The sequence below is a fragment of the Rhinolophus ferrumequinum genome, chromosome 6 (assembly GCF_004115265.2).
Source record: "Rhinolophus ferrumequinum isolate MPI-CBG mRhiFer1 chromosome 6, mRhiFer1_v1.p, whole genome shotgun sequence".
Classification (NCBI taxonomy): Eukaryota; Metazoa; Chordata; class Mammalia; order Chiroptera; family Rhinolophidae; genus Rhinolophus; species Rhinolophus ferrumequinum.
Window position 1 is genome coordinate 73,746,375 of NC_046289.1, and position 27,069 is coordinate 73,773,443.

General features: G+C 47.8%; 3 protein-coding genes and 1 long non-coding RNA gene across 6 annotated transcripts; 2 read left to right on the forward strand and 2 right to left on the reverse strand.

Moving 5' to 3' along the window:
* Nucleotides 1-125: 125 nt before the first annotated feature.
* HOMEZ (homeobox and leucine zipper encoding) lies at nucleotides 126-8,778 on the reverse strand. The gene is given in 3 exon segments (XM_033109107.1): nucleotides 126-2,295; nucleotides 2,297-3,360; nucleotides 8,573-8,778. Coding segments are annotated over 3 exon segments (1,629 nt in total). The 5' UTR covers nucleotides 8,613-8,778; the 3' UTR covers nucleotides 126-1,770.
* Nucleotides 126-19,972, reverse strand: PPP1R3E (protein phosphatase 1 regulatory subunit 3E). 2 transcript variants are annotated; one of them, XR_004423274.1, is made up of 3 exons: nucleotides 18,013-19,972; nucleotides 15,464-17,709; nucleotides 126-3,360 (listed from the first exon to the last, which is right to left on the reverse strand). XR_004423274.1 is itself a non-coding variant. In XM_033109114.1 (2 exons), the coding sequence occupies exons 1-2, from the start codon at nucleotides 18,427-18,429 to the stop codon at nucleotides 17,287-17,289; spliced, it is 840 nt and encodes a 279-aa protein (XP_032965005.1). In that variant the 5' UTR covers nucleotides 18,430-19,972; the 3' UTR covers nucleotides 13,179-17,286. The 2 variants fall into 2 exon arrangements, 1 of the variants encoding a protein (XP_032965005.1); XM_033109114.1 differs by lacking the exon at nucleotides 126-3,360 and having other exon boundaries at nucleotides 13,179-17,709.
* On the forward strand, nucleotides 8,307-15,763 carry LOC117023892 (uncharacterized). The gene is made up of 2 exons (XR_004423275.1): nucleotides 8,307-8,543; nucleotides 14,911-15,763. It is a non-coding gene; the product is annotated as an uncharacterized LOC117023892 (long non-coding RNA).
* Nucleotides 17,699-27,069, forward strand: BCL2L2 (BCL2 like 2). Of its 2 annotated transcripts, none has more exons than XM_033109116.1 (4): nucleotides 17,699-17,914; nucleotides 22,509-22,596; nucleotides 23,063-23,502; nucleotides 24,110-27,069. In XM_033109116.1, exons 3-4 carry the CDS (start codon nucleotides 23,071-23,073, stop codon nucleotides 24,257-24,259), a joined length of 582 nt encoding a protein of 193 aa, XP_032965007.1. In that variant the 5' UTR covers nucleotides 17,699-17,914; nucleotides 22,509-22,596; nucleotides 23,063-23,070; the 3' UTR covers nucleotides 24,260-27,069. The 2 variants fall into 2 exon arrangements, with proteins under 2 accessions (XP_032965007.1, XP_032965006.1); XM_033109115.1 differs by lacking the exon at nucleotides 17,699-17,914 and adding an exon at nucleotides 22,107-22,209.

Consider the following 27,069-nt stretch of genomic DNA (forward strand, 5'->3'; position numbering starts at 1 on the left):
TCAAAAATTATACTTTTTTCTATTTGCCTATTGTTTCCTCTAAGTCTAGTTATTATTAAATATGTTGATTTCCCTTTCTGTCTGATAATAATTGGAGACACAGACTTCCAGCTTACTAAAGTATGTAAGTAATAAAAGATGCCCTTTTATTGCCACTGCAGCTCTACTGGTGTTACAAGCTCTAGAATGGTGGGAGGGGCAAAGAACACTGCCGCTGAGATCAAGTATTTATTCTTCTTTGGCTACTAAGGGGTAGAAATGAGAAATTAAATGAGTGGACCACTGGCAGGCAGACCTTAAGCAAAAATATTAGGAAAATGTAAAGAGAGCAAGCATCTGCCAGAAATAAATTAGGTCTTGGGAATGACCTCGTAGCTGAACTCATTACCCTTTCTGGAACTCTGAATTTATTTTTAAAGGCATTTCTAGACACACCTATTCTGAGCAAGAGCATGTGCTGTAGCAGGTGCAGGAAACAATCTGCATAGTGAGAGATACTGATCTACTGCCTTTCAAAGATTGTGTGCCTCTAGTTTGTCTCAATATATCCCAAGGCTTCAAAAATAAAAGTACTAGATCAGAATGTTAATGGATCTGGCTCCATTAATCTCTAAACCATAGAAGTGGCAAAGTGGAGGAGAAACAATTTTGTTTTTGGCCTTTTTATTATTATTTTAGCAATTTGGTGCTTCCACTCTTGTGTCTAGATGGGTAACCCATTGATATCTTTATATCTGACCCCGATGAAAACCATTCTAAAACATCAATAAATTCAGTTCAAGACCTGGTCCCTCTGTCCTCAAGACAGATGCTATAGAGAGGTCTCTCTTCTGGATACAAATTGAACCAACACCAAAAAGATGAAAAATCTGTCAAGCTAGGCAGGAGGGAGTGTCAGGCTTGTAAAACCAAACCTGGAGCCTACCTGCAGTCCTCTGAACAGTAGAAACCATTCCATCTCCTCTATCCCTCTGTAACCTAATTCTACTTTTTTTAAAAGGACATCTCCCCTAATTCCCACCTCCAATAAATATCCAGTCTAAATTATTCTCCACCCAGTTATTAAACTTTTTCACAAGCTCCGTGGGGGAAGATTTACCCTGAGACATAGTGAACAGAATGGGAATTTTGGAAAGAGAAAAAGGTACAAGGCAAAGTGGTCCCAGTATCAGAAATGAAAACATTCTGCTTCCTGTGTAACTCAGTCATGAAGCAGGTAAAATATATCAAGTCAAGGTGGTATGAGGAAGAGGAAATATTTGTGAGACTGTGGCAGACTGATATTCTTAGCTGCATCATGCATGGACTTGTGCTGAGAGAGGAAAGGAGGGGTGCAAGGCAGCCTTATATTCCAGCGAAAAGTGGGACTAGGGGATACACTGAAATCATCAGTTAAATCAGAATTCTTTACTCCTGCTTTCCAATCCTCCTATGGATATGGCCTCTCTGTAGCACACTAAGGGAAAAGGACAGCAGATATGAGGACAGCAAGAGCCTTTACCCAGCCCCCAATTTGGACCAGATCCTTAGCACTCTCTTCACTGAGGCTGGAGGTCTGCATTTCTGCCCATTCAGTTCCCTGCCTCACTTTGTGCCCCTACACTCGTCCTCCCTGGTCCACCATTGCTACATCCCTGTCCCCCAACCTCAAGAACACAAAGCTTTTCAAGTTCTTTGCCACAAGGTAATTTTTAAAATGTGGTTTGTTTAAACAGTTACTAAGTTGGTTCATCTTTTAGTAACAGACCTCCCCTCCCATAGCCCCCCCGTTCAGTCCTGTATGATCACATCTTCATCGCTGTCATCTTCCTCCTCCTCCTCCTCTTCATCCTCATCATCTGGCAGTTCTTCCTCCTCCTCTTCCTCTTCTTCGTCTAGACAAACCACCACCTCAGCTGGCTCAGGTAATCGAGAATCAAACCAATCCAGGACCTGCTGGGTGCTAAGCCTTGATGCCTGACTCAGTTGAGGGATGTCACTTTCCCAGAGCTGTTGGTGGGCCGCCCAGTACTTCTCCAAGGGACGTATATCTGGTGCAGGTGGGGGTATCGGCAGAGGTGGTGTCTCAGCCCATTCATTCAAGGAGCGGGTTGAAGGCGGTGGTGTGGGCATTGCTGGGTCCTGGAAACTAGGGGTACCAGGTACTGCATTGTCCCGAAACCATTTTAGTTGCCCATGCTTCAAGGCATAGCGTGTGTCACCAAACCACTGAATGATCTCAGGCCGGGGTAAACCAGTGATCTGTTCTAATTTATGGTAATCCTCACGCCGTGCCCATTGGCACTGTAAAAAAAAACGATTTGAGGATAGCCAGCTGCTCTTTGGTTTTGCGCTTGGTCTTTCGCTGGCGTGTATCTGGGGAAAGGTACTCTGCAGGCCCAACCCTACCTAGTACTGAGTTATGCCTTAGCCTCTGGGGCGAGACTGGCTCCACATATGAGGGTAGTGCCTGTTCAGTGGGTGACAGTGGCTGTGGGATACAGCCCAGTGGCTGGATGGGTTTAGAGGTGGCTGTAGCTCCATTAGCCAGTACCTGGAAAGAGGAAGAAGAGGTAGAGGAAGAAGGAGTCACATTAGACGCTGACCCCGGCTTACAACTACTGGCAAGTAATGAGATTGGCGGGGGCTTATCCCGAGTACGTGGCTGGTGGGCAGCTGTGGAGTGGTTCCAGGAAGCAGTACCTAGGCCATGTGACTGGCCAGGACACCTGCCTGCCTGCTCCTTAGAGAAGCCACTGCTTTGAAGATCCTGCCAAAATTCTGATTGGTGGGAGAATGCCCCACTGCCAGGCGCCATCAGGGGCTCCTTTGCTTTGTGGTGACTCAATGGCTCTGGGGATTCCTTGGGCTCTACCTTCAATCCTTTCACCTGGATGGGCTCAGTAAGAGTCAAGGGCACTATTCCAAGACTAACTTGTTCTGGAGGCGGCACTGGAGAAGGAGGCACCTCCTCTGGGGGCCGCCCTGCATGATGAGTAAAAGAGAGAAGGGATTTGAAATGGAGTTGGTCCCTGTGATAGACCACCCGGGCTCGAGTCTCTTCTATTTCTTCAGATGACCAGCTAATGCCACAGCGGAGGCGCTGGGCCATGAACCAAGTCTTGACTTTCTCCATCTGCAGCCCATAGCGTAGGCAGAGAAGGGCAATGTCTGCTAGACTGGGATAGGGAAAGTAGCTGAAGGTTTGTAGCAGGTGTTCATTGCCATCCAGCTCACTGGTCTGGGCTGCTTGGGTCCACACAAGCTGGAGCTCCTCGGAGATTGGAGGGAGGCAGATGAGCCCCGCAGGGGAGGTATTAAGACTGCTGGCCTCTTTATTAGGAGGCATGATGCTTTCTGATTTGTGCCCTTCAGAGATAGCTGTAATAAGAAACACAGCTCAATCATTGGCGTTCCTCTTTTGGCCCATTGTTCAATTTCTACCAAACAAAATGTTGCACTCCAAAACAGTCAACTTTCTACGTGTACTGTGCTGTTTTGCTTTTAAAGTGTTTTTAACAATTTCTCCTTTAGTTTTCATAACCTTATGAATCACCAGTCTGCTAAAATTCCCATTGTATGAGAAAACCAAAGTCCACAGAAGTTATATTAACCCATCACATGACTAGTGAGTGTTGTCACCAAGACAAAATTCTGTCTTTAGAAGAAGGAAAACATCCTTATATAGCCTTTACCTTTCCAATTCAAACTCGTTTCACCAAGTTCATGGAACAAGAGTCACAAAATGAAGACTCAACAACAAAAACAAGAGGAGCAGTAATTTCCGAACTGTTACAAATGCTTTAGCTCCTAACAATTTATTATTATCTCTAGAAAATGGAGATAGGATTGAAATACAACGCATGAGAATCTAGAAGGTAAAGGTAGGACAGCATTGTTCCTCTGCCCAGAACCCAGCCCCCTTTTCTTTCCCTTCTTGGTGGTAGAAGCTGGGGGGTGGGAGGGGAATGGATAGGACCTTTAAACCTTAAGCCCAAACCTGATAGCTTTAGTTTTTTTCTCAGTAGGATGAAAGATAGGTCAGCTATCTGGGATAAATGGGTCTTACCCCTCCCAGGGTTTGGGTCCCCGTGGGTAGAGGGGAATGTTTCCTCCCCCAAGTCATCCTCAGAACAAAGGTTATCCCCTCCCCCGCCAGCCTTTGTCTCTTCCAACAGCTCAGTCTCTCTCTAGGGAGCCTAAAGAGCTCCCTCAGACTTTAGCAGCCCCCCACACACAGGGCGGAAGGCCGGCAGTGCTTATCTCTTCAGGCCAGCTTTCTTCTCCAGCCCAGGTGGGCAAATTCATTGTAAATAGTAACCAGGTCCTGCAAGCCACCCAGCAGCAGCACTGGTTCTGGGACTGCAGGGATAGCCCCATCACCTTCATTCCAGAAATACCTGCTCAAGTTACTTCCCAGAATAATCCTGTTAACCGAATTTTAACTCAGCTCCTTGTGTGGCCTTTATTAGAGACTTTTAACACATCTGTCACCCTTTACTCTTAGAGGAATCCCATCCGAGTTTATAAATATTACTGCTGATATGTTAATGATGGGACAGAATTCCTATGTAAACGCTACATGATGAATTGAGAAAAATCTCAAGTCTAGAAAGTTACAAATAATATCAGGGATTTTATATAATGATTAGAAAAATTCAGAATTATTTTAATGTGTGTCACCATTCAACAAGCAAATCTTAACCGAAGGACATGCAGAGCCTAAAGGCAATACAGCTTGAAGAGAACCTTAAGAAGGTAAATGGGGGCAGCACGGCACAGTGGGTAGAAATTATGATTCTTGGGTAAGGCCAACCTGCAGTTTGAACCCCAGTTCTGCCACCAGCTAGCAATGTGGGCAAAAGTTACTGACCTTACATGAGCCTTAGTTTCCTTATATGTACAAAATGAAGACAGTCCTGAGTGTAAAGTTATTTTACTAAACACTTACTATGTACTAGGTGGCATGTGTAGGCAGGGCTTAGAGCAGCTGTTAGAGGTAGAGGTGGGGGGTGAAGTAGATTTGAGATTAATCGAAGCTCCACCACGTCCTAGAGTGCTGCTTGTCCTTGGGCAAGTTATTTAACCTAAGTCTTAGTGTCCCATCAGAAAAAGGGGAGGTAATAACAGCACCTACCTCACAAGTTTATGACTAAATGAAAAAAATGCACTTGACATTATGCCTAGAACAAAGTAAAGGCTCAATAAATAGCTTTTATCATTACTTCAGCTTCATGGGGTAATTGATATAAGGTACTGCTTCTCCTAGACAATGGGGGAAGTGAGACAAAGACTATTTAAAATCACTATTTTCAATGTTTTGCATAGTCCTATTTCTAACGAGCACTGGAGGAAACCAGGGCGTCTGTGATTTTATACTTCTTATATTTTGGAAGTTGGATATAATTCCAGAAAGGATTTTGCTGCTTTAAAAAATTATGAAAATCACTGAATTAAATCCATAATTTGAACATAAACCCTTTTTGATTGCCAGGTGAACTGCCAGTGTCGTAGCTCTACCTTTACCCTTCAGGTTCAGCCTAGACACAGCTGATGGGCCAGTGAGAAACTGCTTGCACAGCCAGGTGCTAAACCACCATTTAGAAACCATGGCCCAGCAGGAACACGACCAAACCTAAACTAGAGCTACTTTATGACTGCAGCCCTTGGCATCTACTTAACCTTATTTGTGTCCTGTTCTTTAAGGACACAATAACACTTTGGATATGAGAAGAATGTAGCGTAAGGGATAAAGCAGCCCAGTATGAGGTGAAGACTGCCAGACAGGAAATAAAGCAGGCACCGTTATAAGCCTAGGAGGAAACACTGTGCTCATTCATGGGGTTTGCTAGCCTTTGGATTCACACGGCATCATCTTGATATTTCAATACAGCATGCAGTAATGCAAATACCGTATTGGTGTACTGTACACATCCAGTGTTCCGATTATACAAAACACAAGTTATGGAAGATGTCCTAATACAGAATCGTGGCTTAAATCAAGGCACAGCTGTACAGCTGGTACCTCCCTGGAAGAATCTGGCTTTGAAATAGGGAGAAACTATAATCAGAGTGGCTCATGAGAATTATAACAAGTAGGGCAGACCTTAGAGTGATCCAAACCACAATGAAGACACTACAGTGTCTTGTGTTCTTGGGCCTCCATTCGGGGAGGGTAGAAAAAGAAGGAAATCAAAGCTGCAGGAATGACTCCTACAGGCAGAGGTGGCAGTGGGATTATCAATTCGGAATAATTAATAAATCCGTATCCTTATTGAATGTGCCAGATATGCCCTACTGCTATTTTAAGCCACTAATAAAAAAAGAGTCAGAACAATGCCCTCTTTTCCTTTGGGCTTTCTTTCCATACCCCTGGGCAGATGGCAGAAAAGAATGGGCTGCCTTAAACTTCCAGTCTAGGTGTTTACACGCACAATCCTAGGGAAAAAAGTGTTCAAAACTTCAGGCTTGAGCCTAGGCTTACGGTTAAAGCAGGTGGCAGTTCAAATGAGAGACTAGATATGATCCTGCTCAATTCCCTGCATCTTTATTCAGAGAAGAATTTAAGTACTGCCTGAAATGTGTTTTGGTGATACACTTTTAAGGGCCTACAACTTTTAGTGACATTCAACTTACGTGCTTCTCAACATTGTGGATCATGAACCTCTTTGTGAATCAGATAAAAGTTACGGACCCTCAGAAAGCAATGACTTCTCCTCCACCCCCAAATGAGCAGTCACACTTACACATTATGTATGTAATCTCAGGGAGTTCACTGGCTGCTCAGAAGCCCAGCTTGAGAACCTCTGCCTTATGTTCTCCCAACTTAATAAAGGCAATGGTGGTAACTGCTTAAAGAGGAACAAACAGCTTGATGTGAATGAATGGAAAGCATGGATGGAAAACTCAAGAGAACTTAAATAAGAGGGTTTTGGTGCTATCAGCTGGAGAGAGTAGAAGGGAGGTGTATTCAACTGGGCCAAGAGCCTGGCTAAACTGACCCACTGGACTACATGATCAATACCCACAGTACATTGGAGACTAGAGGCTGGTAGGCTGCTGTTTCGTGTGCCAAATCCTCTGCTTCCTTCAGCTGCCCTGTGTACTTGGGTCAGTTGTGTGTGATTTCAAACCTACCTACTTACTGTGCCCACTGTTGTTCTGTATTTATATAATAATGTACTTAAAATCACATAAACTTATGAAAAATTCGTGTATTAAAAATGGTTCCTATGAAAACAAAGACAAAGGCTTTGGAAAGACTAGAGGAGTATACATTTTAAAAATTGCTCAGTTTGGGGGTGGCTGGTTAGCTCAGTTGGTTAGAGTGTGGTGCTGATAGCACCAAGGTTGCTGGATCAATCCCCGCGTGGGCCACCGTGAGCTGCGCCCTCCTTAAAAAAATAAATAAATAAAAATAAAAATTGCTCAGTTGGGAGTAGGCAAGACAAGTATAAAAGATTGGAGGGGCAAGGGACTTAAATATCTCAAAAGGGTTCTGCATTCAGATTGCTTCACAAGTGCTAAAGTCCTCACTCCACTTTAAAGAAACCAAACCTGAAAATAAATCATAGATGACGAGAGGCAGTGGCTCCCATCTCAGACTACACACTAGAATTACCTGGGAAACTCAAAGCAGGGCACCCTCCTCCTCATTCTGACTTAATAAGTCTGGACTGGGGCCCAGGCATCACTAGTTTAAACAGTTCTCAGATTTGAGATTTGTTTGTGTAGTTTATTCTAGAAAGACAATTGGGAACTCTAATCAGAAGGTTTACAAAAAGAAAACGCCTGGACACTACCCCAAAAGATTGGTGAAATGAATATACTTTTAATGGCAATGTTTAAGACATGTACGCATCGTTTTTAAAATTCCCAACTCTAACTGGATTCTTTGTTTTTCTACTGCCATCTGCCTATCCTAATTATATCACATAAAAGGGCTTCAAATGTATCGTTCATATGATAAAAGATCTGATCCGGGCCCACATTATCAAACAGGTCTCAGCTGAGTGTTCTTTCAGTTTAGAAGTCTCAGATTAAGACGCAACACCAGGAACCTCTAGGATTCGGGTTCTTACTTTCCCGGTTGGTTTTCTGAGTATGGCTGGGTAGGAGGTCAGAAGGGACGGTTTCTCCCAAACCTTTCATTCCCAAGTCCACTGCTCCCCAGAAGTAAGGCCAGGTTTCTGTACGTGTGTTGAGGTCGCCAGGAGGTAGTCATGGGGAGGAGGAGGGAGGCCTGGGAAGGAAACGTTTCTCCTATCCTCCATTTCACAGGCAGTCTAGAAGGCTCCAAACTGGGTCAGAGAACAAAAGTTGCTACACTTGGGGCGATGAGCCCCAGGGAGCAGGCGAATCTCAATCCTCCCCTCGCCAAGGGCGTCCCAAACCAGCCTTCCCCTCCCTCCCTACACACCCACTCACCCTCCCCCAGTTACAACAGGGAATCGAAAAGTCCAGAGGAGAAAAGAGAACCGGGGTAGTTCGAAACTCAAATTCTCCTCCCCCCAGCGCGGGGATAAGGGCTCCCGGAGGTCGGAGATCGCACAGGGGCAGGGAAGGTAAGTCGAAGGGGCTGGGGATCACTCACCGCGGTCCGGCCCGGGCGGCGGCTCCCAGCCTTGCACCATGGGCCGGGGGAAAAGGGGGAGAAAGGGCAGGGGGCCTCCGGGGTGGGAGTGGGATTCCCGCCCGGTGCGGCCTGCTCCGAGCCCACCCGCGCGGAAAGCCGGGACCGGGACTACCCCTCCCGCCCCCGAGAACGCGCCCGTGTAGCCCAGCCCTGCTCGAGCTAGTTGGAGGCGGGGCGGATGGGTGGGGCGGGTCCCAAGGTAGCCCGAGTCCCGATTGGTGGACGCAGGCAGGCGGGCACCGGCGAAACGCACTGGGCTGGCCATTGGCTGCGTGTGTCTCGGCTGAAGTCGGCTATTGGCTGCGTGGGCCTCAGCCGGGGTGGCTATTGGGTGCGTGGGGCAGGGAAGATGTCCTCCGGGGCCAGGGTGCCGTGAATGGTACCTTCCCCCACCCTCGACCTAGCGACGCCGGACCTTCGAAGTACAGGGGGCCATGTTCCTCCCAGAATTCCCCAAGGAATTCACAGCACTTGCTGAAGTGTCCAGACCGCCAACTACTTCCCATTTGTTTCCTCCTGAGGGAAGACCTTTTCAGCATTCGCTTGGCAGCCTTTTACACGAGCAGTTCCTTCCCAGCAAAGGGGCCAACCGCTGTCAGCAGGGTCACTGTAAACCAAGCGGCTGGAGCAACCGGGAACTTGTTCTCGAGATGGATTAAATATCTTGCTACCCAGAAAGACAAGGATACTAGGAGCGTGGCACCTTCGGCCGCTTCCCGGGGCCAGCTGGCACCGCATAGGTGTTCCCAAAGAAGTGTTGGAGGGGTCACCTTATTGGGATCTATCAGACCCCCAGGTCTCCATCCCTGCACTTAGTAAAGAGGACTTGGCGCAGTGCCTCTTATTTAGGGACCTTGGTTTTCGCCGTCATACAAGGGATAACCATGAAATGGACTTTCCACCAAAGCAGTATTCCATACACTTAAGTTGTGGGCCAAAAGTGTGTATAGTTAGGATTCTGTCTTCTGACTAAAATTTGGGAACATACTTTCTGAAGTAACTCTTCTGTTCTTATGCTGGTCTTTGAAAAAGTCTCTTGCCTATTCAGGTCATTTAGTAGTAGCTTTTATAAGCTGCAATAATTTATAAAACAATTTCAGACTTTGCCCTGTATTATGCAGACCTCACCCCTACACTTGTATCCCCCAAAAGCCAACCACCATAACTGTTACTTGATTCTTCATTGTTCCACTCTAAGATCTAGAGCTCTTCAGGGTTGCCAGACATCAGAGATATATCTCTTTTCAGTGTGGGGCCCTATTTTCTGTTGCTGGCCCCATATGTGCCCCTGCCTCCCCCTTCTCCCTTATTATATTTTGTGACAATCTCACCTAAGAGCCAGCCCCACGTCCTTCAAACTAGTATTAGCAAAAAACAGGAGTAAGTAATGAAGACATTCATACTCAGCTTTAGAGTTAGAAGCTTTTGATCCTTCAGGGTTTAAGTCAGGGCTGGTGGTGCATACAACTTCTAAACCATGACTATTACAATACCCCGATGGTTTTTATGTAATGAAGGAAGGGAAAAGTGAAACACTAGCCAGCAGCAACCCTCAGATTTTAGCAGAGAGGTCATTCTTTCATGATCCAAACAATGAGACTAGACTTGTGCTTGTTTGGCTGGAAAGCCAGGCAGGAACTGTCTGTGGGAATTCAGTGCCCGACCCTAGAGGGTTCAGTCAGTCACTCTGGGTATCCCTGATCTCGGGTTTGGGATTATGACAGGTGGGGAACTCAGCCACCTTTCTTGTTTCAGAAAGACACTCCTGAGAGTCAAGAGTAGGGAGCAGAATCAAAGACAGATTTAGGAGAAGAACCAAAGGAAAGAAGAAACTCCTCTGCCCCAGTTCTGGAGTGTAGGCTGACATCTCTCACTTTTATGTGGGTTTCACCCTAAAGCTTTAGAAGATGGAGTGGACTGAGTGGGGGAGTGGAAGAGAGGAAGAGGCTGATAATCCCTCCCTTAGCAAGACAATAATCCTCAGTACAGTCCAGAGACTAGTACTGAAGAATGGGGACTCATCATGTCATCCTCAGTGTAGAAATGTTAATCACCCATCATTGGTAAAAATCCTCTCTCTCTTTGCATGGCTCAAATATTAGGACTGACCACAGGAACATTTACCCTATAGCTAAGGAAGCTGAGGTTACAGGCCCCCCCTTGCACAGACCTCTTCCAAAGCACTGGAGGAGCCCCAGCAATGTTAACATGGTCATAGGCTTTTGTAAAATTTGGAAAAAATATTTAAACTGTAATTCATTAAGATTGACATCTTTTTCCGTTCTGTCTTCCATTCTATCACACTTTCTCTTTTGTCAGGTATAAATGGTGGGGCCTTGAGCATTTTGGGAGTGGCTAAGAAAGTTGAGTTAGGGATACATTTAGTTTGGGCTTTGTGGTTTGCAGTTACTTCTTTGAATAGTTGAATAATAGGTATAGTGTTATGCGTTGAACTGTGTCCTTACCCCAAGTTCATATGTTAAAGTCCTAACTTCCGGTACCTCAAAATGTAACTGTATTTAGAGATAAGGTCTATAAAAGATAATTAAATTGAGGTCTTTAGAGCCAGTCTTAATCCACTGGTGTCCTTATGATAAAAAGAAATTTTGACACAGACATGCACCTAAGACCATGTGGCGATATAGTAAGAAAATGGTTACCTGTAAGCCAAGGAGAGAGGAACCTCAGAATGAAATCAACCCTACTGACACCTTGATCTCAGGCTTCTAGCCTCTAGAACTGTGAGAGAATTTCTGTTGTTTAAGCCACCTAAACTACTCTGTAGTAGTTTATGGCAGCTCTAGAAAACTAATACATATAGCTTCCATAGTACTCCTAATGTCAACAATTCAGCATATAATAGGTCCTCGAATAACATGTTGTTCAGTGTCATCTCATTGTAACGTTGACATGCCAGAGGAACTTAACTCTTATTTAAATCAATTAGCCTATGGTAAAATTGGTTTTATTATACATTGTTTTGCTTGAAGTTGCAGAACCTATCAACATATTAAGTGAAGACGTATTGTATATGACATTAATAATTGCAAATTTGAAATGCTCCAAAATCTTATACCACATATACCAAAGAAATTTGAGTTTTTCCAAGTTTGACAAAAATTCTAAAAATTATGTGACATTATCACATACAAGGTGTGAAGGAGATAAGTTCCTAAATTATCGAGAATTTACAAAAGTAACCATCTAATAGAGTGAAGTACCTTCCCACACTCTTTATAGAAAATATTATATATAATCATCATTTGAAAAGGCTATCAAAGAGCATGCAGCCAAAAACAGAATTGCGGGGAAATATATATAGGTTTACCAGGTAGATAAGTTTTTAAATTTATTTTTGAATTTGTGATATTGGGGTACTTGTTATCTTTTCTAAAATTGTAATTTGTTCATATCTTTTCTCATTCTAAAATATATTCACTTTTGTAACTAATGTATTTTTCTTTAAAAAGGTATGATTAAGGTTCCCAAAAGTTGGATCTACCCTGGGCTAACCAAATAGATACAGTGAGTTTCTGCCCTATTTAGGAGAACTCTGCTCTCTATCTCCTAAGAAATACCAAAGCTGAGGGCTGACCCATGAGAACTACAAGTATGGAGAATTTGGGATAGCAAAAGCTGCCATGAAGGAGTTTGTGGAAGGAAGATTTCAGACACACCTATTGCCAAACTAAGATGTACGAAGTCTGGAAAGACATTAGGGCCAAAGAGGGACCCTAGGCAATAAGCCATAGTGAGAACCCCTGGAAAGCCCCCCTTACCTCTCCTGGGGTGTCTGATCATCATTCTGATTCTACTCTTCAGTGTATCTGGTTTCACTTACAACACATATCAAAGAGTGGGTACTCTGCAGTGACATCACAATTTGGCCATTATGATGTAATGGGGAGGCATCTGATTATTCTGGGGCTAGTGCTTCCCTACTAGGAACGTTGTCTCATTACTTTACAGGTAATTGGATTCTTTCATCATTCAGGTGATGCAGGAGTCAATACTATGTTGGAACTTTATCTTTTTCAGGGATGCCTCCCTTTAATATCTATTTCTATTGCTCCATTCTGGATTAGACAGAGGTCCTTGCTTTTCCTCTGTCATATTTCTCATCCTTGGCTTTGGGTGTGGGGGGAGGGCTTTGCTCTTCTCTCCAGTGCTTAAGGAGCATAATGTAACTTAGATGGCCCCCTTAAGGAAGAACCCCCACCAACGGGGAAACTAGGGGCTTCTACCCAAGCTCTTCCCTTTAACTACACCAGCAACTGGTGCTGGGTGCCAGGGAACTAAATCGCTGGGCCCTGGTAACTTTCCCTACCATTACCCCAAATGGTGGTGGGATCTTGTGGAGTGTCTTATACCAGGGCTGCCCAACTCCTCCATGTTTCCTTCCCACTCAACGTTTGCGTATCCAGAGGACTCCAGTAACAGGGAATAGGACCTTTAAGAAATGAAATGACCAAGAAATGGGGGGTATGAGGGAAGAACCTTGTCGCTGGGTCTTTTGCCACCCTTAGCCCAAAACAAACAATACTTCAATATCCGATGATATACATTCTTTTCATATTTCAACTTTATTTCAAACATGAGGTGTTTTATCCAGAAGGGAGAGCAGGTACATAAGGCAGCTGAAGTGAGGCACAGTACTAGCGGGTCTGGGGCCCAGTGAACAGGGCTGCACTATGAAGGGGGTGAGGAAGCTCTGGGAGGGCCTGAGTTCTCCAGGTCTGCTATTCAATGGGTGGATTATTCAGTGTTTTCAGCAACTTCATTTTTCTTTAGCAATATCACCAAAGAAGTGCCACGGCTGGGGACACACAAAAAACTACCAGTCCCTTTTGTTTTTCCTTATGCCTAGATGGGGAAGGGAATGGAAACTAGTAGCAAAAATGAAACATTTCTGATGTTATCCTTTGCCATGAAAAATGGGGGGATCTAACTGTGCAAAGCCCTATTTTGTACCCTGGAAATGGGATGTGGTCAGGAGGCCTAGGTTAGCCCCATCTCAAGCTGCACTGAAAAATCATCTGACCCTGTTGGGAGTCACTTCTCATCTTTGGATCTGTGTCCTTACTCGTGGAGGATCCAGTGATCTCTAAAGACAAGCCTTCCCAGGTCTGATTCTATGACATGTGGATTACAAGAATCCAGAGGACCTCCAGAGAAACACAGGAGTTAGTAGCAAGGAATGTGGGAGTTAGATTGGAAAGTTGAGGGGTTAAGGGTTATGCTGAAGAGAAATGATGAACTACATTCATAACGAGAAACAAAGGAAATGAAGGAAGGCTATCAGACCTCTGAGGTCTGGATGAGAGGAAGGGCAACAGTGCTCCTGCTGTGTTGCTTCAAGGACCCAAGCCCGGCCACGGTCATGGTTTCTCATGGCACTTCCGACTCCACAGCTCACGTTATACCCTAAATTGCTCCTGTTCATCGAGTCATCAGCCTTTAGAGGCAAGTCCCTACCACAATGCCTAACACAACACATCCCTGCAGATTCCCCCAAATTCCTATTGTTTACCTTATCAGATTAGGCTGTCAGCTCACCCCAAGGCCCTGGAGCAGCACTATATGAGAACCAGAAGACTTATGTGTTGGGTCTGTAAAGCTGAGAACGGGGGGCATGAGTGAGCCACAGTATTTCTTACAGAGAAAGAGCTCAGGGAACAATGGATTATCCTTGGTTCCCTGCTTCCAACCAGCTTGCATTTCTCCACTCAGTAATGCCAGGACTCTCAGAGACGGCCAGAGCACAGAGCATCCAGTCCTAGTTGGGGAGCTTTCTAGGAGAAAGTTTAGGCAATTGGCCTGTTCAAGGCTAGTGGTGGGTATGGGAAGGGGGTGGCACACCAATAGGTTGGAGGGTTGACTAAGGCCAGGGGAGAATCCCATTGTATGGAAAGGCTATAGTTCAAATGGGTTCCAAGTTCTCTAGCAGGCAGGCGAGTTAGTCCCTTGCTGATTCTTCAGATCTGGGACACTGGCATAGGAGACAGCAAGCTCCAAAAGGAGCAGATGAAGTTTGGGACCCTCAGTGCATTGCCTTCTCCAAGCCACTTGGGGAGACTGGGAGGATGGGAAGACAGAGCACTATTATAAACTGTGTTATTTTCCTAATAAGATGATATATGGCAAGGTTTTTAATGGAAAAAATATGTAACATCATGTTTATGCACTGGAGCTCTGGAGATTTTTTGGGTTCACAATCCTAGCTCTGCCTGTACTAGCTATATGATCTTGAACAAACTACTGAGTTTTTCTGAGCTGTTCCCTCTTCTCTAAAACAGGGATGATATTACTCAACTCCTGGGGTTATTTTGAAGATTATAATGCAAGCAAGATACCAGATTTAGTGGGTAAGTAAATGTGAGCTATTATGATTGTTAATACAACATAACAGTAATGCACACACATTAAGCAAGATTACTACACCCTGAGCCTTGACCCAGTCTCCCTCTCCATCATCCTCCCTTGGGCTCTTCACTGATAACTAAGTGCATTGCTTGGTGGCTTCCAATACAGTTTCATTCTTCACTCTGCTGGAACTTTGACCCGAAGGTGATCCATAAGATGTATGAAATTGTTTTCACCAGGTAAGAATGATGTTTAAATGGCCCTTTGTTTGAGGAATGACTCAGAGTTCCTCTTTTTCAGGCATCTTTCTTCAAAGGATTAAGGCTTTAGGTAGGATGGGCATGGTAACAAACCCCATACTCTATTCTGAATGCTTGTACAGGTACACCTGATGCACTCTCTCACTTACTGATAAGGAAGAAGGGGATCCAGACATTTTTCTTTGAGAAATCAGTAACAGATATAAAGGGGTGGGGAGCTGGTTACCTGGGAGCTCCTTGTTCATTTGCATCAGGAACTGCTTCTTTTCCCTCTTCTCCCTTCTAGAAGACTGTTAAGGAGGAGCCTGAAGGAGGAAGGTGGATCTACCATGGTCTTGGAGAAAAGCAAGTAGGTTCTCCACCCCTTCTGGAGGGACAAGGAATAGCACAGATCAACAAAAATGAGAAGGAAGCAATTGGAAATAGAGAAAATGAAGGTAAGTACTCTATTATGCTAAAAGAAAAATGGAAGTGAAAAGAGAGGGACAAGAGAAAAGCAGAGCTTAGGAATAGGGTAAGAGGGGGGGGGAAAACCCCAACAACTAGCAGAGGTTAACCAGGAGAGACATATGGCATGAATGTGTAGGGGTAAGAGTCCAGCTTTCCCATTTCACTTGCTCAGGATATGGAGCACACTGCCATCTTCTGGTGCCATTTAATTTTCAAGTTGTTTTGATTCTTGAAGTGCTTTCTATTTCTTATACACGTAATCCCATATCCTCACAAGTTCCCCAACATTATTTCCTTTCATCTTTGGGACTCCCAATCATCATTTCCCCCAAGAGACCTTCCAAAAGCTGTCTCAGAGCATCCAGGCTGGAAGTCTGTGAGGGCCAGAGCAAAAAGCAAGAGGCAGAGGATGAGCTGTGGTTTGAAAGAAGCCTTAATACCCAGAAGCTGCAGGCTGGTTTGGGGAGGCTTCCTGGCCTTGGAACATTTGTGTCAAAAACTGGAGGACCCATCCTCAGCCCCAACCAAACACTCGGGGTGCTGTGCATTCTGAACTGTAGCACTCCAACTGTAGGGTGGAGAACGTGGCTTCTAATCTACACTCTGCTACTCACAGATCATAAAATGTCAAAGCAAGAAAGGGCCAAAAGAGATCACCTAAACCAAATCCAATTTACCCAGGAGGAAACGGGGGCCCAGGAAGGTGAAGGAACTTGCCCAAAATTATACAGCTAGTCAGTGACTTCCTAGTCTTGAGCAGAATCAGAATAGTGATTCTTGTGATTCACAGTCCGTTGATAAATACAGTCCATAAAGTGCTTAGAGGTCATTAGAAGGCACCCAGAACAATAAGGCTGGCATTTTTCTGGAAGCCCCTGAGTGTAGCAACCCATTAGCCGCCGCGTTATTTGGCTACAAGCACAAGTCTGGAGTTGGTTTTGTCTTCATTTACACACCCCCAGGGCTGCAAAGAGGCTGGAGGAGGGAGCTCTGACTACTATCTCCCATCACTCCCCATCCAGTTCTCCAATACCCAAGCCAGGGACTGTCAGGGGTGACAAGGGAATCCTGTCATAATGCCAGGGATTGGGGAGCAATGGCCAGTTTCTGGGATTTCAGCAAGGCAACTATAGCTGAGTTAAAGCTAGGATGGACAGGGTTGGGGGACCTGAGATGGCAAAGGTAGATAAGGGAAAGAGCCAGCAATCTAAATGACTTCAACTGAGGGGGCTGCTACTTCACGCAACACACCAGCTCAGCCCCAGAGGGCTGCCCTAACCTTCCACTGCCTAGGCCCGCCGAACTTTCTCCCAGTGCCTGCTCACGGAAGAGAACGTCACCATACTCCTTAGTTTTCGCTTTTTTCGAATCCTCCTAGCGCCCTTTCGGGTCTCCTTTCTCCGGTACCTTGGGTTCCGTCTACTCACATCTAATCGGTGTTTTCCACCCCTATCTCCCCGACCTTCGCTGATTCCACCCACTCCCCAAACCCCTTTGATGTCTCCCGCACTTGACTCTCTCGGACAGCAGCCCGCCAAATCTTTGGGCACCCCTAGCCCCCAGGTGCCTTTGGTTTTTTCACCGTCGGCCGCAGGCGTCTCAGATAAAGTGAATCCAGCCCTGAGGCTCCGGGGTTCCAATACTGCCCGGGTGCTCGGGCCCACGTAGAGCATAGTCACGGCCGCCGTTGTTGTCCCAGAACTCGTGGCCTGTCACGCGGTAGCGCAAGGCGAAAAGCAGGGCGCCCCCAACGGGCGGCGCGGGCAGGCGAAAGGCGAAGCGGTCCGCGCGTGGAGGGGGCGGAGCCGGGCCGGCGTAGGCCGCGGGCGCCTCGCGTTGGCTCCGCCACCCGTCGGCGCTCCAGCGCACGCTCACGCGCTTCTCGTAGGCCAGGTCCAGCACGCGCGCGCTCCCGGCCACGCCCAGCGGGCCCGCCTCGGCGCGTTCCAGGCAGATACGCTGCGCCTGCAAGCGGGCGGCGAAGCCGGGCTCGCTGGCCGGCTCCAGGGCGGCGCGCGCCTCCTGGGGACGAAAGAGGGAGAGGGAGCACCGAGCCCTGGCGAAGGGAGGGCAGAGAGGGGCGGGGTCATAGCGAGTAATTGGACCAATCCGACGCCGACCCCGAAGTCCGGGCCCTCAGAGTGCGGCCAAGCTGCGAGAGTGGCCGATAGCCCCTCGCCAATGGGAGCCCCAAAAGGGACGTGCAAGAGCAATCCCGGGGGTGGAGGTGGATATGGGTATTCCTTGATTAATCCACTCCCCCATGCCCGCCGCGGTCGAAATGGGGAGGTCCAGGGAGAGGGCGTGCGTGCACCTGCCGCCTACCTGGAGGCCGCGGGCGCGGGGCTGGCACGGCGCGAAGTGGCGGAGGGCGTCCCTCTGCAGCTGGATCTGCACGTGGCGGGGCACCCGGGGCAGCTCTCCAGGGCGGAAGCGGCGCACGGCGGCCAGCTCCAGCCCCAACGCGTCGGCGAAACGCACTCTTTTACGGGTATCGGGGCTGCGGCTGCGAGGCGCCCGGGCACCGCCGCCTCCGGCGGGTGCGGAGCGAGCCCGGCGGCCCCGACTCGGAATGTGAGCGCGCGATCTGGCCCCGAGGCGCGTCCCGCCCTCGCCTGGCTCCTCCTCCGGCTCCTCCTCGAGGCTGGGCCGCAGGCTGCGGTAGTAGGCGCGCTCAGTCAGCGCGGCGATGAAACTCAGGTTGCGGGGGATGTCGGTGCGGGGGGGCCGCTCTCGAGACATGGCATCCCCCGCCCCGGCAGGGCCCGCCCGCAGCGCCGCCTCTGTGACCTCGCTCCGAATGGCCCACTCGCCTGCGTCCACGCAGAAGCCGCCGGCCCGCTTCAACCGCCCCTCGCAGTTGCGTACTCTCCTTGCTTTCACTTCCAGGATCCTCCACCTCCCGTAGTTCTGCTTTGCCTTGGTGACTACCTTTCCTTCCCTCTTGCCGTCAGCTTCCAGGGTCTTAGACGATCACCTCCTGTCTCCTGCTAGCTGTCTGCTCTGAGCGTGCGCTCAGCAGCACACATCCTCGGGTCTCGCGGCCGTCGCGGCCCAGGCCCCCGCCCACAGCCCTCTGACAGGTGGCTCCCATCTGTCTGCGTTGCTGCACTAGGGGGCGGGGACTCCACCCTTTCCGTCCTGGGTGAGACCCTCTGCCCTTTTAAATTTTTTTTAACGACCTCAACCTTTTTGGCATGGGATGAGTTAATGAAGGATGTAAAGAGTAACATTTCCTTTTCTTGCAGGGGAAGGTTCAAAGCGCTCAGTGTGTGACTTTCTCTGCAGGGCTCACTGTTGTCTAAACTCTAGTTTACAGGTTTTGGTGAGGGGGGGCGTTGCAAAGAAGGGAAGGTCATGAAAACTAGGCAGAATCCCAAATAAAAACAGACGCGGCCCACAAGGGTGGGTGGCCCATTGGAAAAAGTTCTGAACTAAAAGTCGTGGAAAGACAAAGCTTCTGGTCTCACTTCTGGTGCTAGTTAGCGGTGTAATCTTGAGCAAGGCACAACTTCTCTGTAACCTCAGTTTTCTCATCTGTAAAAAAATGGGTTCGAATTCTGATCTCTAACCTGACTAAGCCGTTTGAGGACAGAGCATGTGTCTGATAGTTCATAACAGTAGTAGGCCTTTAAATTATCGAATGAATGAACACACCACACTCTTGGAGCTGGGACTATAGGGTTCTAGTTCCAGTGGGAGGTTCCAAGAAGGGCACAGGGCCGGTGTTTTTCTTCATTTTTTCCTACTTTAGTGAAAAGAGCATGTGAAGTTTTGTTTATTTTTTTTTTCTACTTCCCACTGATCTTATATAGCACTTATAGTTGTAATAGTTTTACAAACATTAACTCATACCGTGCAGCCATCATAGGAGCAGGGAGTCTTATTATGGCTATTTTTACAGATGAGAAAATTGATGGAGAGAGGGACTAAGACTCTTGCCCAAGGTCACATAAGATAATAATTAGGGAGCTGGGATTAGAACCTCAGCAGTCCACCTCTGGAGTCCACTCTCTTATTTACTTGTTTATGTAAGATTAAAACAGTTAATGGTAATAGTTAACATTTTCAGAGTATTGAAGTGGGGAGTCTTAGAATAGAAATGGAATCTCTAAATTTAAAACAGCAGGAGAGTTTAACTGTAAATAGTGACTAAGTTGGAAATAAACAGGGAGACGTATACTACCTTATTATTGTAGAATTCATTCCTGTTTGCATTTTAACTTTAGTATTAACTATAACAATACTGTCAAGCCAGGACTGATTTTTAAAGTGATTCAATTTTATTTTTTTATTTAATAGGTATGTGTATAACCCATGGAATATTCTTTTTATATCTTAGGGTATAAAATAATGTTACACTACTTTGTTTTACAGTCAAGCAGTTTAAAACTGTCTTCCTTGCTCTGGTAAAATATGTCATTAACGAAATAGATAAGGTTCAAGGTTAGCCTATGTGGCGTGAAGTTTTCTGGTAAAAACTCTGTTGCCTTGTCTACTGTTGAGCTGCCATTCCTTGGCTCTGTGGTGTTGGTTTGAGAAGATCCTTGAGGTACACAGCTTTGGACCTGATGTAATTTGTGTTGGTCCAGCACCTTGTTCTCCTGGCAGCTCAGACTGACATTGAACCTTTATTCCAAATCAGTCTTTGTTTCTTAAACAGCCACTGCAGTTATCTTCAAACATCTGACTGGGCCTGCTTAATAACTGCCAGAGGCATTGACTGATTCATTCAGTCAACATTTACTGAAGTTCTGTTAGGACTTGAGGACATAAAAGTGAATAGACTTCAGTTCCTGCTCTCACAGAGCTTATAAATAAATGGCGGGCAGACAGAAATATATTTGGACCCTGAGACTTAAAAATATTTTTATTTCAATTAAATGTCTTAGAAGAAATATTGCAAATGAAGAACTAGACTAGGTTATTCTCAAAAGAAGGCAGCAACCTTGCTGGTAGAAGCAGGAATGATCAGCCTAAGAGCAAAGAAGAAATGAGGATGGTTGAAAGGATACAGTCATAAAAGAGTAGAATAGGCTGTGCATTCAGAATTCAATGGAGAACTGAGTTTGTGCTTGTAAATGGCATGGATTCAGTTTGGACTTGTAAATAGCATAACAACACTGATGACCTGAAGCAAAGAGGGACCTCGAAGCAATACGGTGTTAAGACAAAGCTTTCCAGTCAGAATTAGATTGAGTCCAGCTTCTCAGTAAGTGGCTTTGAGCAAAACACTTAACCTCTACAAGCTTCACTTATCCATTGAATGAGGATAGAACAAGGTAAGGACTGGTGTGAGGAAAAAATATGATGCATGTAAAGAAAGCACTTAGCACCTAATACGTCTTCAAGATATGTTAGTTGTTACTATTATTGTTACAGAAAAGACTGCTTGTCCAGTGCCCATAGGGGCAGATGGGAATACCAAGGCTTGGACTGAAGGTAGAAGCAAAGGGAACCAGCAGGAAAGGAGAACTGGGTTACCTCTTTCTGGCCTTTGGTTGGAGATCCTTCCAAATGGAGCTGAAGGAAGTGACAGCTGCAAGAGCTGGTGGGTCTGTCAAAATGCCTGAGAGTGCCCTCGTGTGGATCAGCTGTGGTCAGACAGCTTCATACCCTGTGAACTGCCCTGTGTAAATGTACTGCCATGTACGAGTATAAATAATAGACATACATATATGTGCATATATATATGTATATATATGTAATCTGAAGGGATACATGTCAACCTTGATTGACACTGGCAACCTCCAGAAAGGGAGGAGAAATTGTGGGAGGGGCAGAGCGAGGGAGATGGAGGAGTTGTATTTTTTTCTCTATACCTCTTTATTGTTTGACTTTTTCATAATGAGAATGAGCTCATGTATTGGCTAAAAAGAATTAAAAACAAAACCAACCTGATTACAAAAGAAGGAGAAAAGAAGATGAAAAATTACCTGCAGAAACTGCTTGCTATCCAAGTCCTGGCTCCTTGGTGCCTGGCTAAAGCCCCAGCCCACGAAGGGACCACTGGGTTAAAGGTCCTGGAGAAAAGAGGAAGTGAAATGTTTGGTGTTCAGGTCTTGTCTGCCAGTTCCACAGGGCAAGTCACCTGGCAGACAGTTCCCAACAGTTTGGGAACTGCCCCTTTCCGGGCACCCACTCCAGGGTCGGAAAAGTTCAACAAGTGCGTGGAACATCAGAGATCTTCTGCAAATGCTGAATATGCTTCAAGGTTTCCTGAGGCCCAGCCAGCTTCTCTGGGCAGCCTCCAGGCTCAGGAGCCCGGCCTGGCCCTCGGCCCTGCTCTTCTTGGCCTCCTGCAGCCCTCTCTCTTCCTGACTTGTGGCCCTTCCCAAGCTTGCGTCCCAGCCCCGCCCCTCTCTCTGGACGCATCTCTGGGCCCCATCATCACCCGGCGCCGGGCCCTCCCTCCCACCCCCCCTTTCTCCTCCCTCCTTCCTTCCCTCCCTTCCTCCCTCTCTCCCTCCCTCCCAGCTCCTGCACCAGGAAACAGCCCGGATCCCGGCAGCGGCCTGACCCGTGAGATCCCTAACCTGGCTGGCAGGCGGGGTTGGAGACAGGCTGAGGGTGGGGGTGAGGGAGGAGCTGGGCCTTTGGGCTGCTCTGGGGGGAGCCTGGAGTAGAGATGGTGTCGGCGGGAAGCCCTTGGCCCTGGGTTTCCCGGGAGGACAGTCATTAAACATGGATTCGGCCACACAGCTGGTAGAGCGATGGGGGCTGGGGCCCAGTCCTGGGAGCTGCAACCCCAGCCCTTCTCAGCCTAGACCCTGATCCCTGGCCTTCTCCACCTAGCTCTGATGTCGTCCTCCCCTTCCCAGGGCTCCACGCTGGCCAGGAGGATGAAAGGCCCCAGCTGGGGGCTCCTTGCCACCAGCGCTGGGTCCTAAGAGCTGCCATCCAGGCTGGGTGAGTGTCCCCTTCCTTCTCTGTCCCAGGCAACCCTTTGCCTCTCCCACCTTTCTCTTCAGCCCCTGTCTCTTCCCCCATCTTGTGCCTTTGCCAGCATCTTCGCATCTTACCTCTGGGGAGGTCCTCAGCCCCTTCTCTAGCCAAAAGGTGTGTACTGTGGAGAAGAGGTTTGTAGGGGTGTCATAGAGCTGGTGTTATCATGGAAAGAATCTAAAATATTTTTAAAATAAAATTTACTTGTTTATATTTAACTTGGCTTATTACAAAGTTAATGGCCAGCCCCTCCTGCTCTGGCCCCTCACCATGACCAAATTTCCTTTTTCTTGCCTCTCCCTGCCCAGTGGTCTCTGAGCATTTCCTACTACCTCCCTCCCTGTCCCACTGGGTTCGCCAAACCTGAAATGCCCCATTCTGGGTCTCCGACCATATATTCATTCCAGTCTTTCATCCTTGACTGTTACAGCCGCCCGGATGGCGACCCCAGCCTCAGCCCCAGACACACGGGCTCTAGTGGCAGACTTTGTAGGCTATAAGCTGAGACAGAAGGGTTATGTTTGTGGAGCTGGGCCCGGGGAGGGCCCAGCAGCTGATCCGCTGCACCAAGCCATGCGGGCAGCTGGAGATGAGTTCGAGACCCGCTTCCGTCGCACCTTCTCTGATCTGGCGGCTCAGTTGCATGTGACCCCGGGCTCAGCTCAGCAGCGCTTCACCCAGGTCTCTGATGAACTCTTCCAAGGGGGTCCCAACTGGGGCCGCCTTGTGGCCTTCTTTGTCTTTGGAGCTGCACTGTGTGCTGAGAGTGTCAACAAGGAGATGGAGCCACTTGTGGGACAAGTGCAGGAGTGGATGGTGGCCTACCTGGAGACACGGCTAGCTGACTGGATCCACAGCAGTGGGGGCTGGGTAAGAAACTTCTCAATTGTTGCTCTGCATATCCCTCCGTAAAGGGGGAGGGGAGGGTGGCCCTGGCTGGAGGCTGGGGCCCCGCTATGCTGGGAATGAGGCCTGGGAGCTGCTGAGTCTCCCTATGTGGGTGGAATCAGATGCCCTCACCCAGGGCATCAAGTTGGGCTCTGCACTCCAGGGCTGCCATGCAGTCATCACTGGATGGGCTCATGGTCCAAAGCAGAGGACAGAATACACAGTACTCAGGGGAGTGCCTGCAGGGAAATGGCATCCAGTCGTCAGGAACATTTTACACCTGAGTACGTGTCGCATGGGGGCAGGAATCGGATGGGTGGTGGTCAGGCAAGCCTTGGCAAATGACACCTGTTCTGAGCAGACTTTTTGGCCAAGGACAGTCTGGGATTCACTTGAGGCAGGGAGGGCAGATGAGCCAGTCACTCACGGGGGATTGCAAGCCGTGGGGCTTCGGCTGGAGAGGAGCTGGGTGAGGGGTAGTGCTTGCAGTGGATGGAACTGGAATTCTTCCTCTCCTCTTTTCTCCACTCTTTCCTCTCCTGATATCCCTTTCTCCTTCTTTCTCTCCTACTTCCCTTCTCTCCCACAGGCGGAGTTCACAGCTCTATACGGGGACGGGGCCCTGGAGGAGGCGCGGCGCCTGCGGGAGGGGAACTGGGCGTCAGTGAGGACAGTGCTGACGGGCGCCGTGGCACTGGGGGCCCTGGTAACCGTAGGGGCCTTTTTTGCTAGCAAGTGAGGAAGTCCAGGGCCGGAGGGGCTTTGTGTGGCTGGGGGACAGGAGAGCAGGAACGGAACAGAGAAATGCCCTGGAAAGAAGTGGGGTGACTAGCTAGGCATGGCACGGGGATGGGAACGGGCAGGGTGGTGTGTGAGGGAGCTGAGTGTGCCAGGCGATGGTTGGAAGAGTGAGCTGGAGAGCTTGGGGAATGTATCTGGCAAGTCAGGAGGCCAGGAGATGGAGTCATCCTGGGGTTGGGGGGAGGCGGGGCGGGGGGGGGGGGTGTTCAGGCCTGTAGGTGGAGGCACGGGCAACTAGAACTGGAGCTTGGCTTGCAGCCCTGAGGAAGGTGGGCTTGCAGGAGGGGCTGGCGTCTCCATTGGATGAGTGGGACTTGGGGAAAACACAGAAGGCACATCCCTTTGAATGGAAGCTCGGTTTCTCAGGTGATAGGGAGAGGTGGCTGTGACAGTGGGCTGCTTGGACACGCGTGTGCATGTGCACGCGTGCTCATGTGCATGCTGGGCTGCTTGTCTAATCTGGTGGCAGTGGGATACATCAAGGAGAAAACATTCCCTCTTGCAGTGGCAAGAACAAGGGGCAGTTCTCTTCTCCCCTTCCGCCCCCCTCTCCCCTCCTCCCTTTGTCCTGGTGCCTCAAGGCTGAGGGAGAAACACTGTATGGAGACAAGGGCTTTGGGCACTTCTCTGCAGAAAGTCAGGGGCTTTGGAAAGTCAGAAAGTTAGCAGAGCTTTGGAGAGAAAAGCAGTTCTGTAGCTGGCCTTGTTCCTTCACGGTCCCCTTTCCATGTGCATCACGCACATGCTGCTTCCTCCTGGGCTCTGACAGACAGGCAGGGCTGCGGAGCCTGCAGTGGGTAGAGGCTTTGGTAGGGGAACCTGCCTGCCGCCCTCCTCTCCCACTGGGGCACACTGGTGCCTAAAGTGTTCCCTATCTCTGGGACCTTTTATACCCAAACTTAAACTCTAAATTGGGGCTCTAATTAATTTTCCTTTTGAGTGTGTGACATAAATGCTGATCTAGAATACATTCTGGGTCCTGCACTGTGTCTCAGTGAGACTGTAGATGCCTTGAGAGGAACATTCCAGCTCTGAACCCCATGGGTGTGAGGGTGACGTGTACTCTGACCTGTTCTGTGTGGTGGGCTTTGGTGCTGCTTTATCAAGGGCCAGGTGTATGAGTTCTAGAGTACGTGCCATGATCTGGAAGCATTTATATTTTCTTTGGAGCCACGCTGTTTGCATGGGTGTTACGTGTCTGTACCTCAGAGTCTGAGGATGTTAATTTGAGAGCTCACAGTCCTCTAGAACAGATTCAGATGATAGTTTTTTCTTTTGAGAAGGAAGTGATTTCACTCCAGATGCATGCCCTGAGCCAGACCTCACTGCTGCACTTTCCAAGGTGCTAAAATTGCTGCTCTCCAATGCTTACTCCTTCAGACACAGTGCTCTAGAACCCTGCCCTTGATCCTGAGCACTGATCAGCTTAGCTTGACCATGGTTGACTCTTCTTGGAGATTTTCACTTGGTCCCAGAAGGTGGCAACATAGTTGTACTCACTAGAATGTGGGACCAAAATTGGCCTCAGGTGTTTAGCCCAGACTTTTGCTTTTGAGAGAGGGCTGCACTTTTTAATGGTATTTATGGGGGAGGTGGTAGGCTGCATGTGCCACTTGGTCTGTTGTGAGTATGCTGATACCAGAAACTCAGAGCTGCTCTGTGGCACGCAGTTGGGGTGGGGGGGTCTCTGACTTGCTCAGGACAAACTAGGCCAGTGGTTTTCAAACTGCTTGGCAGAGCCCCGAAGTTTCCTAGGGGTTGCCTCAGGAGTCCTTCGGGGAGATGAAGGTGGGGGAAGTGAGCACGCTGGGCTACTTGCCCTCAAACAGAACAGCTCCCCTTGTAGCTGTCTTACATATCGGGGTTCAGGGTAAGATTTTATTTGCATTAAGGGGTTTGCTGCTGAAAAAAAGTTGGAAAACCACTGACTAGACCATCAGCTCCTATCGGAGCCTGTGCTCCCCCAGGTTTGGGACAGACTCATCACCCTACCCTCTACCACAGGACGCCTATCCCTGTTGCTCTTTTCGGGGAGCCTTTAGCAAACAGGCAGCAGGGCCCATGGTTACCAAAATGCCCTGCTCTGAGGCCTTCACACCAGCGTGGAAGGAGAGGCTGTTTTCTGAAAGTATAAAGGGCATGGTCTGGATTCCCAGAAGCATAGCTTGGATGGGACCACAGTGGGCTGTTTTGAACTATTCTTCCCTTCTTAGCTAGAGGGGCAATGGAAACCCCAGAGACTCTTCTGTCAGGGAAAAGTAGAGACTGTCTTCTAGAGCCATATAGTTCCTTGGGATTAGCTCTTGGCCAGGAAGGCTGAGTATGGCTCCCAATTTTTAAATCTATTTCATTTTTTTAAATAAGGGAAATAAATCTAATCGTCATTTTCAGAGATTAAATAGGTGGAGAGGGTGTTTCTTGCTCTCCAGAGCCCAAAGGGACAAATAAGGACTTGCTTAGGCCAAGGAAGGAACAGAAGTAGGGCAACTGGGTCCTGCAATTATTAATCCCATCCCCCACTTATTCTAGGGCATACACTATTTTACTTTTTTAAATCATAAAATGGTGGGAGAACAGATTTGGTTAGTTTAGAAGAAAAGAAAAAGCTCTATAAATATAAATATATATTCCTGTATTTTTATTTAATAATTTATAAATACCAAGTTCATTTGACTTTTATTTTTGTGTAATATGTAATGGTCGTATTAAAAAATAAATAAAGCCCAGAAGTTTAATGAGAAGGACTGA